The following is an 18,407-nucleotide window of genomic DNA, read 5'->3' on the forward strand; positions in this document are numbered from 1 at the left end:
CTTCCTATGCCATGCGGTTATTTGGCCTTCACACAGATCGGTGCAGGTGTCTGAATGCTGGAAGTGTAGACGTTGAAACGTAGAAGTAAAGTACAACAATGCATTTTGCTGCACTGCCATCTGCAACCTCCCCGAAGGAATTCACACACCACTACATTCAAGTAACAACTCAAAACACATCTCTTCGCACTTGTATACAAAAACTAACTCTCAACCACAACTTTTTTTTATATATATATTTTTGAAACAACTGTAGATAGTTTGAAATGTATTTACATACTTTTTACATACTTTTTCTCATTGTGATGGTGCTTTTGAGTGGCCGATTTGTACGAATTTAAACAAGTAAAATTGTCTTGACTTGCTCACCATAACATAGCTCTGCAGCAGCCTACTACAACCTCTTTGGCATGGGGGTCTCCCTTTTGAACACTCCTGCCTTCACGTAAACCTGCTTGGCTTCCGTGATTAGACAAGACCAGGCAAATTTAATGAGATTTGATCAAAGGCAACTTCAGAACTTGCTATATATTACGGTGTTCACTTGGCCTTATTGCTGTTTTTATCGTCGCAGTCTTTGTTTACACGGACCATCCTTTTTGTTTCGATTTAAAGCTTTCGTGACTGCAGGGATTCATCTTCTTGGTTATTTCGGTAAAGTCACGTAGAATGGAAATAATAACATAATAAAAATAAAACATAATAAAATAATTCTCACGACGTTTTGGCCACAACGCAAGCAGCTGTCCTCAGGTGAAGAACAGGTCTGTCGAGAAGACCGTCTGAATGAAACACCCCAGGCTTGGAGTGTATATTTAAGCTGGGTTGGAGGGGGAAGAGCGCCTTGACAAAATAATTTGCATATCAAGAGGAATTTGGCATATTTATGGGAAATGCAGATATGGTATTAGTACCACTTGTGAAATGCGTAGGAGGTGGGCGGGGGGTCTCAAAGTGTTTAAGTTTGTCCTTCCCCCGTGCCTCCAATTAACACTGTTGGCTACTTACGGTTGCAAAGAAGTTCTGAATGCATGTGTAAGGGCAGTACGGGCTGATGTAGGGACGGTACACTCCCCGTGGCCATGGTTACTAATTAACGTAACAGAGCAGACAAGGTCACGTTAGGGTAATGTGGGACCTAAGTGGTTGCTAATAATGATTGATGCGACAAGCGTTGACAGGGTCGTGTGAGGGAAAGCACGGAACCTAACGGTCGTAAATTGTAATAAGGGCAGAGACAGACAGGGCCAGGTGCAGTGAGAGAGGGTTCGGGAATAGGGGCGTGGCCGGGTCGTGAGGGGGATAAGAGCCGGTGTGGACCGGGGCTCTGGGCTGCTGTTGTGGGGGAACTGCCGTCACCTTGGAGCGGGTCGTCTTCATCATTCTGGAGTGGGCACCTTGTAGTCTTAGAAGGCTAGAGTTATGTTGTCTCGGAATTGAATTATCTAAGTTACCCAAGTGGATATAGTCACTTGTGGTTACTCGTTAAGTTATCAGTGAGTGTGCAAACTTTATTCATAATAAATAGACGCATAACTGAACAAGACTGTCTGAGAGTTACATAACACGTGCAGCGAGTGACTTCTGAGAAACGTTGTGTCGAAGACTTCTTATTTATTCTCACACTTTAAGCACAACACTGGGCGATACATCTATGTAACGTTTCTATGTAGCTACACATATCCGACCCTTCTACACAACCCCATCGTCGGTGTCCAACTACACAGCTGTCTGACTAGCGCAGCGACGGCAAAGATGAGAGCCTTGCAGAAGATCGGCCACGTGGCCGGATGACGGTGAACAGTGACGCAGCCAGGACCCGCAACAGCACCGAACCTCTGGTCGGTCCCCCTTGTATACACCCCGGTGCGACCTGGCCCGACCTCCGGCCACGCCTCCTTCCAGAACCTTCGAGTAGGTTCCCGGAGCTTTCCGATTGACTCCGCCTTTCACCTTTACCCCAGATATGCCCCCCTCATAATTAGACATTATGTAACGTGCCCATAACCGCAATTACCCCTTTGGGCCCGACATATGCATACATCCATTGTCCATTGATGTTTGGTGGTGCTAACGAGATCTGAAACCTTTCTCGGTGGTGGTGGATTTTATATCTCGCTAACTGGTGCTCATGCAGGGGAAAGTGCACATAATTGTTACGACAAGCATCGTTACCGGACATATAGTAGTCGTTCTACGTGAACCGATTTAAAGCTGCGCGTCTTTACTGATAGGCACCTGGGGTAAAATACAATTTTACAAAATGGCGAGTAAAATTGCACAACGCGAAGCAGACTGGAGCGAGCATGTTTTAGAAGTGCCGTAAAATCAATAGCAGTACAAACAATGGGTTTGTGTGCTCACTCACCCAGGTGATGTGAGGGCAAGTGCTGTTACGGCACGCACGTACGCATTTGATTCATTGCTTGTCCTCGGTCCGTGCAACACCACCGGTGGCAACGGTGACTGCTCGCTTATATATTTTTCATTTCGTCTTTGTGGCCGCTTGCCAGCACGGCAGCGGCTCCGTACGTCTATCCAAATTAGGCTTTGGTGAAACGGAATGCGCCCTCCTATCAATATATTTAAACTGATGAAGAAGGAGCAGCTGTAATTGAGGTATTGCTCTTAACACTCGTGTAAAGAGAACTGCTGTTGTCATGTAACGTGCGAGGTATTTTTCTGAGTTTGCTCAATGTTACCATATTGTGACTTTTTTTTTTAAGTCTGGAGCTGCCAAATTTTTTATTTAACCTGAAAAGCCATTCTTGAGAACCAAAATAATGTATTTTTTTTATTATTCACATCACATACTATTGTAGTTCCATGGAAACCAAGTTGTATTTGGCCAATTCTGGAGAGAAATAAAATTGCACTGGAAATGTTTTAACTTACAACGAAGGGCATGGGACTTGGTGGGTTTTAGTCCCTGGTAAAAAAGCTAAATGGTTTTAGAGCAGCATCCCAAGTCTGAATGTCACATCGTGTACTATCATAGTCACGTGACATATGCGACTCGGAAGTCTTCGCTGGGTATCCTCGACTCGCGTTTCATCATGAAGCCACTTCTCGTTTTTTTAATGCTTGACCACCCAACTCCTGAGGCTGCTGAAAACCTCTTTATTATTTGTGATTGGGAATACTCTCAGTAAAGAAATTGTTGAGGGAAGGCAAACAATGCAAGTAATTCCTCCCAATTTACACCAGCGTGCATCGTCGAGGTTTATTAATAGATTGTGGTGATTTATTTTACAATGAGTGTAATATAAATAGATGGCTGTGGGCTTCGTTGTACCGAACAAATGTGCCCACTGAGCTGCCGTGTGCATGTGTGCGTGTCTTTGGGGAGCGGTAATGTAGCAGCGGTTAGCGCGCTGTGCTACGAACCCCAGTGACCCGAGTTCGATTCCCGCTCACGGCTAACGCCAGTGATTATCTGAACTGGTCCTGGACCTCCCCTAGGTCGACTAAGCCTTAAATGAGTACCTCGTGAGGTGTGTAAATATCGTCACTGGGGAGACAAAGGTGGCCGGGCGTGGTGTAGAGGTCGCAACCGGGTACCCGATACCCGGCCGGGTACGGGTACCCGTTTGCGACCCTGGTGCGGCCGGGTACGGGTGCGGCCGGGTACGGGTGCGGCCGGGTACGGGTGCGGGTAGGCCGTGAGTCACTGGTGAGTAACCGTTTGTCACTCATTTCGGGTAGGGTACCTGTACCCGGCCGGGTACGGGTAGCCATTTGCGACCCTGGTGCGGCCGGGTACGGGTAAGGAATCAAAACCCGTTTGCAACCTCTGGCGTGGTGCTGGCCACCCACCCCCATGTGTGCCGTGTCGGACTTGATAGGTTCTCGATAACAGAACTTGCCCCAACAGTCTTAAGGCTAGACGGGGTGTCTTTGTTAGTGAATTGTAATGATGTTCGGTTTCTGCAGAGCGCAAGTTTCATCATAAGTCGATGCTTCCATTGGCCTCAAATATATTTTGGCCTAAAGTCTTGAAGCAGCAAATGGAAATACCCCCTTGAGAGGTCATGTTTTTTTTACATCCTCATGATCACCTTGGGAGGTGGGGGGTTGTGTACTGAGGTTAGGTACTTTTCTTTCCGATGCATTTTTCATCACGTACAGAGTTAGAATTGGTGCCAAGGTGGTTTGCGTACTATTCAATGCCACCTTTTACAATTATCGTGGCCAAAGCTCAATTTTTGACCTTTGTTATGGCCTTTTGCCCTGAAGCCAGTAGACATGATCACCGCATGTCATTGCATTCCCCAACATACATTCACTGTGGTGAAGATAGTAGGAACAAAGTGATCAAGCAGGTGCACAGGGCGTGCGTTCGGGCCGCTGTGTGGTGGCCCTCCGCTGGAAGCGTGTCAACACGTCGGGGGGGTGGGGTGCCATGCTCCCACCTTCCTCGTGATGTCGGGGGGGGGGGAAGCCCTCGGACCACAAAATCTGTAAACACGCACGGGTTCGCGTGTGTGCGCGTGCGAGCACATGTGGCGTTGAGCACGTGCCACTGCGAGTCAGCCTGGCATGCGCGTCTGGCATGACGACTCGTGATCTGTGCGTGCGTGTGTGCGTGCGCGCGTCTGAACAAATTCACAGCAGTAGGGGCCTCCCTGCCGGATATAAACAGCCCTGTAGAGCACCGGCCTCGGCTTGTGTTACACTTGCAGAGGGTCTGCATGGGAATCCTTTATTGCTTTGGCTTGTTCTCAATTGTTATAAAAATGAAATTTGCTTTGTTGTAGGTTAAGAATGATAATTTTTAAAAAAAATTCTCATGCCATGTGGTGCTTTGGAGTGCTTGACTCGAAGTTCACGGTAACTGATGATAATCACGAGTTAAACGACCTCGAAGTTCAAAGTTGGTTTGTGTTGACTCAGCCCACCGTACCCCTTTAGGATGATAAGTACTTAACGTGCTACTTTACGCGAAGTCGACTGGTTGCCCTATTGAGACACAGACGCACACGAAAGAAACGTGGAACTTCCTGCACTGGGTCAGGGGCTACCAGTTGATTGTACAGGGAAATACGTTTGTCGATGTGTAATGTGTGGGTAGTTGAAGGGTGACCACATCCAGTTCTGTACTTTTTGAAAGTGAGTGAATTTTCCCTTTGCCTTTTAAGGTGCTCCTGTTATACACTTATGGCTGTTAGTCCTATCGGGAACGCCACAGTAAATTAACGGGATTGTTTATTAAGCTTTTTCAAGAAGCGCCAGTTTCAGATGCAGTTCCCGGTGCATGACACAAAACACGGTTCATCGTGCAGAACACAAATCGGTACAACCCGATTTTATCGCGTCGGCAGAGCCGGACGGCATAACCGCGAAAACTCATGCAGTTATGTTTCAAAGTTGCCCTTGGTTAATTCCCAGATATTTGACCAAAAATTACTTCTTTCTGCAAAAGTTTGAAAAACTCTGAGGCTTTGCAGGCTGAAGATCTCGCATTTCTCCGTCGAGTCTTGTTCAGCATATGGTCTGCGTAGTTGTGAGGGTTCCCGTGGTCACGTGGTCTGTGTTGTGCTGCTGTGAGAGGAGTCGAGGCAGAGCTTGCGCGGTGGTTGAAACATTTCGGTGTAAGCACCTGCCGCTCAATATCCCGTGCGGCCCCTTCCAGGTGGTGCACGGGCGACGATGACCTCCGCCTCGTTGTCTTCCGCGACTGCGAGCGCCGTGGGCGACAGCTCCTCTTCGACTCCAAGACTGTGCGCAAGCTGCCGAGAACCAGCCCGGTATTGCTGCCAATCCCACCATGCTGACGGTGCCACTACATGGTCACTTAGGGTACCACTGCATGGTCACCACACAGCCCAAACCAGGTCATCGGTGTCGGCACCGTCATTGTTTTCGGCTTGAAGACAGCCACTGCAGTGATTACTAAGACTGTCCCATATTGAGCCACGGCTGTTATTGCTGTTGAAAAGTGGAATGGTGGCATGTGCTGCACTATGAACTCTGATGTGCGTTTGATGGCCTGGCCACGGCTAACATCAGTGCCAAATGACATCCAAACCGGTCCTGAATCCCAACTGCCAACTCGCACTGACTAGGACGGTAAAGTATGGTCAAACAAACTCCTTTGACCAACATGTCAATCGTAGGCCTTAAGCCAGAAGTTGGCAAAGCATTGTGGATAATAATAAAACAATAAATAAATGCTAACGCTATCGATATCATTACCATGGTAATTACTGCGTTCACCACTGCTAATTTTTCCACTCTTACCAGCAACACTGTTCTGACGGCATACTGAGCGTCCTTTTTGCAGCCATAACATCATCGGTAATAGCACCGCCATCACTGATCGTGCACAAATACAACCAAGACACTGCACTACACCGACTTCTAAAGTGCCACATAATCGTTCAAGCGCGTCATCATCATGATCATCGGCCATTATCTCACCACTATTGCCATCCCCCGAGGTTTTGCATTGCGACAATCTTGTACGTGAACTGATCTCGGTGCTTTTATCTTGCCACGGTTGCCTTCTTGGCACATTCCGTTTCCTCGTTCTGTCACTCATTTGTCCATTTGGCCAGCGTCCCTTCTGCCTCGATTTTTTTTTACAATTTATTGATCCGTGTGCTCTTCTTCGTGCTGCTTTCTGCACTTTTTGCTGTATAAGTAAATAAATACATCTGCCATATGCGATGGCTGATAGTGTGGTACACAAGTTGTGGTCAGATAGAGGAACAAAGGTGAACAACTCCTGCCTAATGTGTACAAATTGTGTTTTGTCAGTTTGAGAGTTTGTTAGAATTGGCTGCTGAGGTGATTGGCACAAAATTCTTCCAGACCAGTTTCGCAACTGCATTCGGCCTCCACCCCCCACCTCTCATTGTGGGTCATCCCCTTGCGGTATCAGTACGAACATGTCCTACCGTGACATCCACCAGGCCGTGTTATGTAGATCCTTTATCTACCTCCTGACTTCAAGTATCGTTCATCTAAAGGGTTTCTCCCATTTCATATTGCAAGTGAAATTTTTTTTTTATATAATTCTTGACCACGGTGTTTAGATTTCACTGCAGCATTGGGTTGACACCTTCTCCGCCATAGACCAAACCCGGACACAATTCTCAGTCGTACAATAACCGGCAATCAGATCTCAGTATAAATCAGTTCCTGCCACCTGAACACAGACACCATTTCCTCCGACTGTCCAGGTCCTACCTGGATGGGTGGCAACTCTCTCCTGCTCTGCCTTCTTGTTCCTGTTCCAAAGTCTGCCCAATTTGACTGATTTGCATCAGTTGTGCAGTGGCTTGAGTACTGTGCTCTCACCAAACCGCACTGATCACTGCCGTGAACTATGGCCCAACAACTCGCATCACACCGCTGTGGTGAAGGTGATCTTATCTCCCTCGCCTGGTATGATGGAGGTTGTGGGTTTGACCCCCGACCCTGACGACGCCTGTATACGTGGAGTTTGCTTGTTCTTCTCGTGGTTGGTGTGGATTTTTCACCGGGCCCTCTGGTTTTACCCTCCATGTTTTAGAAACATGCGATTTAGATAACTTCGCTACTGCTATAGATTCCCGTGTGTGATGGTGATATCGGCCACTGCGATTAGCTATCATCATACGTGGCCAGGTCACCTCTGAAAAAGAGCTCCATAATTCGGTAAATTTCACCTGGTAAAAACACACAGCAGGGAAGCATTCCTCCTAGCTGATGGTTGACACGAGGATGAAAAATATATCGCGTTGTATTTTTCTTCCCCATTCAAGAAGATGACGAAAATTTTAATCAAATGTCACATTTACTGCGTACACTGGATGGAAGTGCAAAAACACACTTCGAGTTGATTTAATAAACACCAAAGGTAGACCATGAACATGTTTCAACAGTTGATTCCTTGACTCTTGTCATGTGGCCAGCAGTTTGTGGCACCGTTCAGAATTACGTCATACTTGCAGCAACGGCAGATTTAAATCCATCGATGCCAAACTTCCTTGTGGGGGGGCGCAGTTTGAATGAATTTTACAACCACGGCAGCAGGCGAGAGTTTCGTGTTTGATGGACCTTTTTATTTTGAGTTGAACATTAATCGAGCGCAGGAGGGGGATCTGAGTCTGATGCCAGAGCGCGAACCAGCACCACCGACACCTGGGTTTGAGTCCAGGCAGCTGTCTCTTCTCAAGTGTTTTCCAATGACTGCACAACAAACACCTAGCAGAAGAAATGTCTAATTACATTGTGCCGACAGCACAATTGGCAATATAATAAACATAAATGAGGGCGACTGCTTTACCCGGAATATGAAATTGGCGTTGAAATCTTCACTCGACACTGTAAAAGCCATATCTGCCCTGCACCCTTTCTGGTATTGCCAGCGAATGGATTCCACTATGGCAGGGACTCATCCCACCTACGTGCATCTACAGGGCCTACGAGGCTACGTTCTTAACCCCCTGCGTTTCTACATCCTCACCAATGCCAGGATTGTCATACTCTTGATTTTCACGTCCCCTGCTGTAATGTTGCCCTGCAACCGTCAGACTCGTCACAAGCTCGGAGACGCATTTTCCTGCATGCCTCATCTCCTTGTCTGTTTTATGGAGATCAAAAGGGTATAAGCACAAGTGAGCCTGTATCTGCACACTTGGTACTGGAATTATTGATGGCTTTATAAACCCTTTCCTTGTTCTGAGGAGGGTGGGTCCCATTCACTGCTGAATCGTGCAACGTGCAAGTGGTTAGCGTTAATTTTATTTAGAGAGGCGTAATGCTGTTGTTTTTAAAGAAATTGTACTCGCCACGTAGAACTGTAGTCACATGACCGCGCTCTATAACAGCTGGCGCCAAACTTCCACACACCCTCCTGCATGGGCTTGGTCAATCTTCTGACCTGAAGACATGCCAATAAAGTTATTTTGGTTTTTCTTCAGATTCCGTTCCCAACACGCACATCGGAATGAGGAAGAGATTAACATCGATTTTTTTAAGTCGTGATACACGCATGACGTTGCGTACGTGAACATGAATGCGCTCTGATCGGTGTATCTTCTGTATGATGGGTTAATTGTCATCCAAGGAGCCACGGTGGGTGAGTTATTGTTATCGCTTGTTGCACTCGAAAATTTACGATTTTTTTGGTTGTGGTTGCTCCCCGTAACGAGATCCAGATGTCACCCGGGACACCAAGCCACAGATACACTGGGGGTAATGCTTGTTGTCTGTCGTTCTTCTCTGTGACCAATGTCTCCTCACTTTGTTGCACAACAGAGGAGCTCTTCTCTACAGATTTGAACGCGTCGACGACGCTCTCTTTATTAATTCGGCAGTGCCCGGCGCGGTGCCGTACGTGTCGTGCACGGAATGGCACTGAACTGTGGCCATGACCCTCCCCCCATATCTTGTGCCCCCCCCCCCACGGCTTTCGTTTCAATGGGGAGCCTGAACGAGCCAATAATAACCAGATGACGAGAATTTGTCGATCACAGGATGGCAGTTAAGATGTGGTGGACTGAAATTGATTTATACAGGCAGTAACACTTTAACAATACTTGGCAAAACCTGTTAATTTCGTGACCACCATTACAGTATGTACTTACAGCTATTGATTAGATTTGGGACATCGACATTACTCCTTTTTAAAATGTAGGCTTTTGCATCCAATATCAAGAGTCCTAATCGGCACGTTTGTTCCTGTGTCAACCCTATTATTATTATTTGGCTGTGTTGGGTGGAGGACTGTTTTGCGACAAGCCATTTTACTTACACAATCTGACCCAACAACAACAAAATCTATTGGGAACAACTCTGGTCCGGTTACCATTCGGGATGACGCGAGTGCCTCTTTTGCAGTCCACTGGATCTTGGTCCATGTTCTCTGGCCAGGAATCTCTCAAGTCGGAGGTTCCTGACCGCGTGCAGCCCAAGGTGCAGTGGCGCAGTGTTCCCACAGGCAGCTCGTGGTGGTGACGCCACGCAGCCAAGGTCAATTGATCCTTTTAAAGAACAGTCGCTGATTCAAGGAATGTCACATTAGACGGCTTTTTTTCTCTTTAATGATTTGGCCCACACGAGCTGACCAAGTGGGTCGAGGTTACACACCTTACTCATTCGTCTGGCTGGCTTAGTTCCTGGGCCACCAGAGGTGCTTGTTCGGTCCTGTGGGCAATAAACAAACCTGTCAAGCAACCTGACCTTCTTCAAAATAGCCCCGTGTTTAAATTAAGACCTGCAGATCTGTGCCACGAGAGGCTTGCAGCGCTTTGGAGCCTGTCATTGCTAAATGAAGGTGGCACTTTCTCACAGCAAATCACGTTGCTTTTTCGGCAGAATGACATGTCAAAATCCGCCATTGTTCCACTTGGCGAGGTTTACTTGTGGACAGCTGATGGATCACTTTTTAGGCGCGAGTGGAATGGGGACCAATTGGTGTTCCACAGTCTGTGAAACCACTGCCAAAGGTCACGGTTGTTGTCTTCTGCCAAGGCTGCGATCACATGCACGTACACATTTGTTGTCGCATTGATGCAAGCCCATTGCTGCTGATGACAGATGTATTTGTGTGTGTGTGTCTGTTTGTGAAACTCCATCTTCCCCCCCCCCTCCCATCACTGACTGCCCCAGTCCTTACTCGCATCCCTTTACCTACTTTGGCATTCCCATTAGCTCTGTCGTCTCTCCACATGGGCACTGCTCAGGTTCCAGGCAGTTAAATGTCATTGGGTCCCCAAATCAGCAGGCGCTTTGGCTGCAAAATGAACTTTCCGTGCGATTTTATCATCGGCACTCGTCAGAAGTTAAAATGTTATTATTCGATCGGCAATGAAAATAATCCTTATAGCACCTCTGATTACCATGGTTGGCTACGTACGGTGCGAAAGAAGTTCTACATGCATACACCATACATACAGTATATACAAATAGCATTGTAGAAATATTTCCTTTTGAAATCTTGTGTTTAATTAAGGCAAAAAAGCTATAAGCGCCGATTAAAATGTCTGGAGTCAAACAAGTTCCTAATTGAATAAAGGTTTGGAGCTTGAAACCAAAATAATAATTCCTGCTTGTGCAGTAATAACTAAAGACATTCGGCATGCCATTTGTTGGTGCACATCAGCTTTGCGACCCGATCCGGCCTTGTAAGCCAGTTGTGGCCTCATTGCGTGTGGCCAAAGTTGCATCTTGACAAAGTGTTTCTGCTGCTTGGCACTCCGGTCTGCTATCCCAGAGACACGGGCACGATTCCTGGATACGCACATCAGGAGCAATGGGTCAATTTAAAATTTAATTATTTGTGCCTCAGCCCACTCGGGCCAAAACTGAGTACAGACGGACTTTGCTTATCACCACCCTGTAGGACACTAGTTTGTTATGGCGCGCTTTCTCTTTTTTTCGAGGGGGGATAAAGAAAAACACTGGTCAACACACTTTTTCTGGCATAAGGTATTCCAACGGTGTTAAGGTAATTTTGGGGTGCCGATTCCAAATCTGGGATCAGTTTTTGTCTCACATCAGGTTTTTGAGATATCAAATGTTGCATTTTCAATAAAAACTGCTGAAGAAAAATATTAAATAAATGTGGATATCTACATAAAATGATATTATAAACACACTATCCTAAAAATACAGCACCATATTTTAACACTAAAGCAGTCACTGACTCGCAACAACTTGCAATCATAAGTGACAGAGTTAATTTCGGGTTAAATCAGACTTGGAATCAACACCCTGCAATTGGTCTAAAACAGCTGCAAAAGTCCAGGCCAGAAAAAAATGTTTTTTTGTTGACCAGTGAAATCTACAAAGTGGCAGTACTTGCGAAGGAAACGTACCCGCCCCCATTATTCGCTTAGCCAATGAGAGCAATGAACGCTCCGAGCCAATCAGACCCCACCTCCCGCAATTCGATTACCACGATTCGTGGTCACGGTTATAATGCTTTTAAATCCATTTGTTTAGCCAGATGAGAACTCGCGAGACACAGATAACCTTGGGCTTCACCTAAAAAACCTCATCGCAGAAATGTCGACTCGGGGTAGCAGCTCCTCCAACCTCGTCTACCACCTCTTACATAATACTTACTGATGTTATAATAAATTACTCTCTTCATGAAATAATGTTTTACGTCTTTGTTATTATTGTTAGGGCTATTACCTATACCCCAATGAAGCCCTCGTATATTGCTCCATGGGGAAAAAATAACGCTGTTGGGAACGCATCCTCACATACACAATGAAGCAATGACCACCCCTGTTAGCGCCGATTCGATTAGCAGACTCTTCTCCAGGAACGCATCGAGGTCTTCCTGCACATGATAGTGTGCTCGCACAAGTATTGGAAGAACAAAATTATCTAGTCGTGGGTAGTGCTGGCACCACCATCCCTGTGCATGTGTTGTTCGCCTTAATAGGTACTCGCTAACAACAATTACCCCTCCAGCGTATAAGGCTTACCGAGGGATGTGTGCCCTGTGTGTGTGCGCGCGTATATCTCCGTGCGAACGCAAGGAGTGTGGCGTGAAACAGGCGCGCGTGTTTGGGAGGTTCTGTTATCTCGGCAGTGCCTCTTCCGCTCCGCAGCCCGGCGCCAGTCTCCACGAGGAGGAGGGCCCACGGTACCAGGTACGGAACCTCCCGTTCCCATCTCGGGCCCTGTCGCTGGCTTCTGCTCGTACCACCTGCGTATGCCCAGTTACGTATTGGGGAGTGGTAGTGTAGTGGGTTGGGGCGCTGCGCTACGAATCCGGTGACACGAGTCCGTTTCCCGATCGCGGCCAACGCCAGTGCCGATTATCTGAACCGGTCCTGGGTCGACTTGGCCTCACATGAGTACCTGGTGCGGTGTGTAAAAACATTGCCGCTGGGGAGACGAAGGCGGTTGGGCGTGGTGCTGGTCGCCCACCCTCTTTGTATGCCATGCCGGCCTTTAAAGGTGCTCGCTCGTAGCACTTGCCCCAACAATCTGGTTGAGGCTATATGGGGGATCTTAGTTTTTTTTCCCAGTTGCATGCACTTTTTACATCCTGTGGCGCGAGTGGCGGTGCCGTTCGTTACGCTGCCCCGCTCCTCTAGCCCGGCCTCATTTGCTCAAACGAGAATTCGTTGACCGCGTGCAGGAGGAAGCCAGAATGCCTGCTGGAAAACAATGCATACCAGACCAATGTAGACTCGTGCTTGTGTTAACACGTACGTTTTGACCGCTAATGTTATGATAATTCCGACTTGTGTAGTAACAACTAATAAGTTAAGTTTCAAGAATTGACCGTTGGATAATGGCTGGTTTAACGACACACATATACGTGATCTAACCCAAAACATATTTGAGGATAATATTGGTTGCGAAAGCCTACATATTAAACTAAGTTTCGAGACATTCCACATGCCCTCTGTTGATGTGTTTGAGTATAGCGATCCGATCCAGCTTTGTAAGCCAATGGTGGCCTCCTCATAATGTGTGCCCAGGGTCGCATCTAGGAAAAGTGGCTGAAGCGCACCGCTCTGGGAATGTGGCCCATAATTGTGTTCCTACCCTCAGCAGTTGTTCTCAACCTTTTTTTCTTACACCCACAACCAATTATAGCCGCTTTCAAAATCTCAGTTGCGGTGAGCGACGTTAAATAGTGGCGTATGTACAAGTACGAAATGTGTCATTTGATCAAGGACCGGTCAACTGGGTAGTGGGTAATGGGTGGCACGTGGTCCATCGATGACCGTGAGGGTCTGCGGGCTGTTGGACCCCTTGTTCGTTAACAAAGCCCTTGGCGATGTCTGCAGATCAGCATACCGCTGGTTGGGAACCAATATCCATTCGCATCTTGTTGCTTTTGTGGATCTGCATATGACAGGACGATTTATGCTTATTTTTACTGTACGAGTAGTCACGTTATCTTATATGCTTCTGCTGCTGTTGTGTGTGCGTGTGTTTGCGTGCACGTGTATGCCCACCTTACAGTGGCATTCAAGTGCACAGCCTGGCACAAGCGCCGTGGTGACGTCACCGCAACTTTGTTGTTGTGTTTGTGCAGACGCTGCGACAGTGCACCGACGTGAAGATGCTGTGCGAGATGATGTTTGGGTCCGTGGCAGTCAGCCTCAAGACGTCCACGCTGAAAATCCACCACATCAGGTGTGGCCCAGCGCAGGCAGTCCCAGACGACACAAGACATTGATCCGTGCAGCCTTCAACACTGCCCACTGGGAGTCTATAACTCGGTTGTGCACCTTTTTCCACTGTAGACCAAGCCCAGACATATTTCTCATTCGGCTTTGGTCTATTACCAAAAGTGTGCAGTTTTCTGCGCTAAATTTCTACGCAACACCAGATCTCTGTACAAATCAATTCCTGCTGCCCAAACACAGACGCCAATTCCCGGACTGTCCGGGTCAAATCTGGACGTGTGACAGTGCTGCTGTCTGTTACAGCACTGCTGTGTCCTTGCAGCTATCGATGTGCTAATCAACATAAGCAGTCTTTTGTATTCTCCCCAATGTGGGGGTGGTGGGGTGGGGTGGGGGGGCTCTTTTGGCAGTAGTGGAATGATGCGTGGTGCTTTGCTGTGTGTCGTGTGACACACAGGTGCCCACCCCAGCTGCTGCTCAGCAGGGTGTACAGGGTGCGCACTTGCAGCGGAACCAGCACTGCCACCAGCACGTGAGTACGCGAGCGGCCTGGGAGAAAGAGGGCTGATGAAGTGACTCTAAAATTAGTGCTCTCAGCTCGAGGCTGACATTTGATGCTCTGCCACTTGGTGGAGATCCATGAATGTGCGTCTTCACCATCCTTTCATTGTGAGTCTCGCGTCACCCTGTCGCCTGTGTCAATCTGTTGTTGCAGGCTCAATGAAACTTTCAATTGCTCAAACCCGATTTTCAGTGAAGCCAAGCCCTGCACTGACCAAACGCCCGAGTGTGGCAGCCAAAGGGGTACTGCACGCACCTGCACGCACCTGCACGCACCTGTCCCCACAGGTACCAAAACAAAGCTTTTCTTTAGCCTGCGTACATTCTTTGGACAAGCTCAGTTGTTGAGCAGCTAACTTTGTACTACCTGGCTGCAACACCACCTCATTCAGGATAATGCCTCACTATTTTTTCTCTTCATCGACAGGCTTAAAAATGATATTTTGTCCAAACCTAAAACTTTTCCACACATCCCACACGTGTTTCTCGTCAGCCTAGGTCATATTCGTAATAAAAAATTTTGGGTTGGATCACGCAAGTATAAATGTGTCGTAACTCTCCACCACTAGACGCAGCCAGTAAGGTTTGTCACGTAAACAACTCGCCAATTAGTGACTACTTCAGCCCACCTGTGTGTTGGAGATGAAATCCACAACATTTACGATTTGAGTACCGTGACGTTTCGCTGGTAATTACATCAGCATCATCGGGCGATTGGCAAGAATAGTGACGCAATCCACCTGCTTCCGGTCTTAAATAGAGCAAGATGGCGTCATCACTGTGAACCCATCGGGTGCAGAGATCCGAGGTGGAGGAGGGGGGGGTATTGTAATACTCTTATATAAGTGCACAACTTTATCTATCTTTGAACGCTGCACTTTCCGTCGTTTTCATGCAGGGGGCGCTGCAAACCTATGCGCTCCCTGCATGAACGACGCAGGCGCAGGGATAGACGTTTGACTACGTTGGAATCGATCTGCAGAAGGCGGTCTTCTCGCACGGCAGTTCTATGTTACTTTATCTCGATCGCGCAATCCCAAACAGGTGAAAGTCCGCATCGAACCGAACCCCCAGCAAGGCCATCTACTTAACGATGAGAGAAAATTCACACGACATGTACTTTTCAATTAAGTCTTCCAGATGTAAAATGATAAAAGCTTTTAATGAAGAAATACAATTAGCTAATTCAAAACATAATACAATTCAAAGATGTTTAATTTTAAAACTTTTAAACGGAGCATCGGGTGCTTGCGTGAATGCGTCGTTCGTGTGCAATTTTTAGTGACTTTCCTGGCCGAAGGCTGTAAATGGTTGAGGGGCGCCACAGGCACCCCCGAACAACCCCTAGTTAATTATATAATAGATTAGTAATCGGGTAATTAGCATGTGTTTCCTCCATTAGGAATACAGTTGTAAAATGTATTGCTTAATAATATGCTTCCAGGCCGCACTCAGCTTGTAGCTGTCAGAGCAGTTAAAATTATTTGTATTTATCTCAATTTCAATAGACTCTGGAATTAGTCTCGGCAAGTAATAATTAGTTTTACACAACACTTAAACGTTATTAAAATCAATTGAGTGTCCTTATTGGCAAGCATGTTCTGCAACTGCCGACAGTTGTGTTTTGAGATTATTTAATATTTCTTTGGTGTTCTTTTAGACTTGCGCTAATGTTACGTCCTGTCTGTCCAATATAGCATCTGCCACATAAGCTATTTATCCGATATACACCTTCTGTTGATAACTTGGGCAATTCATCTTTAGTACAAGATACTAGTTTTTATTTTATTTGTGTACCATGCAAAATCTTACTCTTATTTTCTGTTTTTACAAAACTCGAGGTAATTTTTCATTTACTCCCACAATATGGTATTTTAATAACCATTTCCGCTTTCAGCAGTATTGCTATTAGATCTTGGATTGGCATTCAATGTTCTGTTAATTTGAGCATTGTTCTAGCCATTTAATCGCAGCACTTCTTTAACATGATTAATCTGTCTCCATCTGACACTTTTAGCCTGATATATGAGCGTCTTGATGAGAGAGGATTTCTGTGCGGGTGATGATGCGAATCTGCATTCAGATAGGCATCGGTGTGCGTATTTATTTGGTGTACTTGAAGCAAGTGCTCTTGCTTCAAAGTTTTCCATGTACAGATTCCCAATGGCAGGAGACAAAGGAGAGCCCATTGCTGCTCCTTCCTTTTGTTTAAATAAATCACCTCTCCTTAAGAAAGCATTGTTATTTCGACAATGGTCAGCTAGTTTTGGAATATCTATCAATGCAGTGCTGTCTGCTGATGCCACCAGCTCTCCAATTCCTGGACTGTGCAGGTCAAACCCGGATGGGTGGTGACCTTACTTCAAGTTGACGACTCTGTCACAGATGGTCATAATCCACGGTAGACTAGCTAACGTTTGTGTGCGTGTGTGCGCTGCTTCCCCAGTCTCCAGCGCTCCCATGGAGATGCCTCTGAAGACCGTGGTTGGTGCACTACATGGAGGCCGCATGCAGCCCGGTAAGGGCACGAGTCATATCGCTGAGGCTGCTGATGATGATGCTGCTATGGCGCGGTGCATTGTGATGCGGTGAATGACTGTGCATGTGTACGGAAGTTGCAGGATGTTGCGCAGGGGGTCGTGGTCCTCTCTGATGTATCCGATCTGTCCCTGTGACCTGACTTTTAAGCTTTTTATTCTTTGTTCCTTTGACTTTTATTCAAAATTTGAATTCAAGCTCGGTACCCTTACCCAGGAGCTGCTGTCTAATTCCAAGGGCTGAATATTGGTGTGGAGTTTCTGCGTCTGATATCGGTTTGCCTCATTCTCGTACTTGGTGTTCAAGTTGTCACTTTTGTAACTCTGACCCCGGTCTCTTGAGTTCTCGTCTGGCTTTAAGCAACATCAATTAGAAACTTGATTTGGCAATTTAGTCCTGATCTCCTGACCCCTGACGTTTACGCCCGGTCTCAAGCACTCTGAGGCGTGATCTCCGAATCTCCGATGTCTCGCCTCCGAGCCCTTCTGGTGTCCTGCTACTCTGTGCGCAGGCTCCGTCGGCAGCATGTTCTCCATGCCAGGCGCCTCGCTGGGCTCGCTAAGTTCACTGGGCATGAGCACCGGCACCTGGCACCGCAGCCTGCATGCTAGCGGCACCACCTCCCAGCTGTCGAGGAGGTCTGTTTTCTCTCCCCGCTGGCTTGCTACACGAGCGTGTCCTGTGTGCGTGTTGCTGGCGAGCGTGTCCCCGCAGTGCGAAGATATAAGCAGTGCTACCCCAGTCGCTAGGTTGAATACGGAGATACCAACGGACACCTAATAGAGACGAGCTGGGGATATGATGCTGTATCTCGCCTGAAATACCGTCACAACAAAAAAAATTCCCACACCCGTAGGTTTGTTTAAAGTCTACAAAACAAATCCGCAGATTCTTCCCACGTCCCCGTAATTGCATTGTTCAAAGTTGCATTCATTGACGTACGTTTTATTTGTTTAGACATTTTTTTTTACCGATTTTAAAGTGCGTCAGTCCCCTTGTGCCGTGCCTGCGCCAGGGTGGAGGACGACGACTTCCGCCTGCTGTCGGACACGGGACAGCCCAGCCCGTCGAGCCTGCGCCGCATGCGGCTGGCGCTTGGCGTGATGGTGGCGCTGCCCGTCGGCCACGAGGCCGCCCTGCAGCACTTCCTCTTCACGCACTTCCTGCTGCTCGAGGGACGCATGCGACGCCTGAAGGTGGCCGTGGAGAAGGTGT

The 18,407-nt window shown here is 47.3% G+C and overlaps 1 protein-coding gene across 1 annotated transcript in view; it reads left to right on the forward strand.

Annotated features, from left to right (window-relative positions):
* The window catches only part of LOC144720672 (folliculin-interacting protein 2-like), a 40,747-nt gene that overhangs the window by 2,045 nt on the left and 20,295 nt on the right, over positions 1 to 18,407 (forward strand). The window contains exons 2-9 of the mRNA XM_078597610.1: positions 5,633 to 5,747; positions 12,483 to 12,596; positions 14,000 to 14,100; positions 14,551 to 14,625; positions 14,809 to 14,897; positions 17,101 to 17,172; positions 17,704 to 17,830; positions 18,208 to 18,403. Coding sequence (XP_078453736.1) covers positions 5,633 to 5,747; positions 12,483 to 12,596; positions 14,000 to 14,100; positions 14,551 to 14,625; positions 14,809 to 14,897; positions 17,101 to 17,172; positions 17,704 to 17,830; positions 18,208 to 18,403 — 889 coding nt within the window. The remainder of the gene's footprint in view (positions 1 to 5,632; positions 5,748 to 12,482; positions 12,597 to 13,999; positions 14,101 to 14,550; positions 14,626 to 14,808; positions 14,898 to 17,100; positions 17,173 to 17,703; positions 17,831 to 18,207; positions 18,404 to 18,407) is intronic.

The sequence above is a fragment of the Lampetra planeri genome, chromosome 9 (genome assembly GCF_965212315.1).
Source record: "Lampetra planeri chromosome 9, kcLamPlan1.2.h2, whole genome shotgun sequence".
NCBI lineage: Eukaryota > Metazoa > Chordata > Hyperoartia > Petromyzontiformes > Petromyzontidae > Lampetra > Lampetra planeri.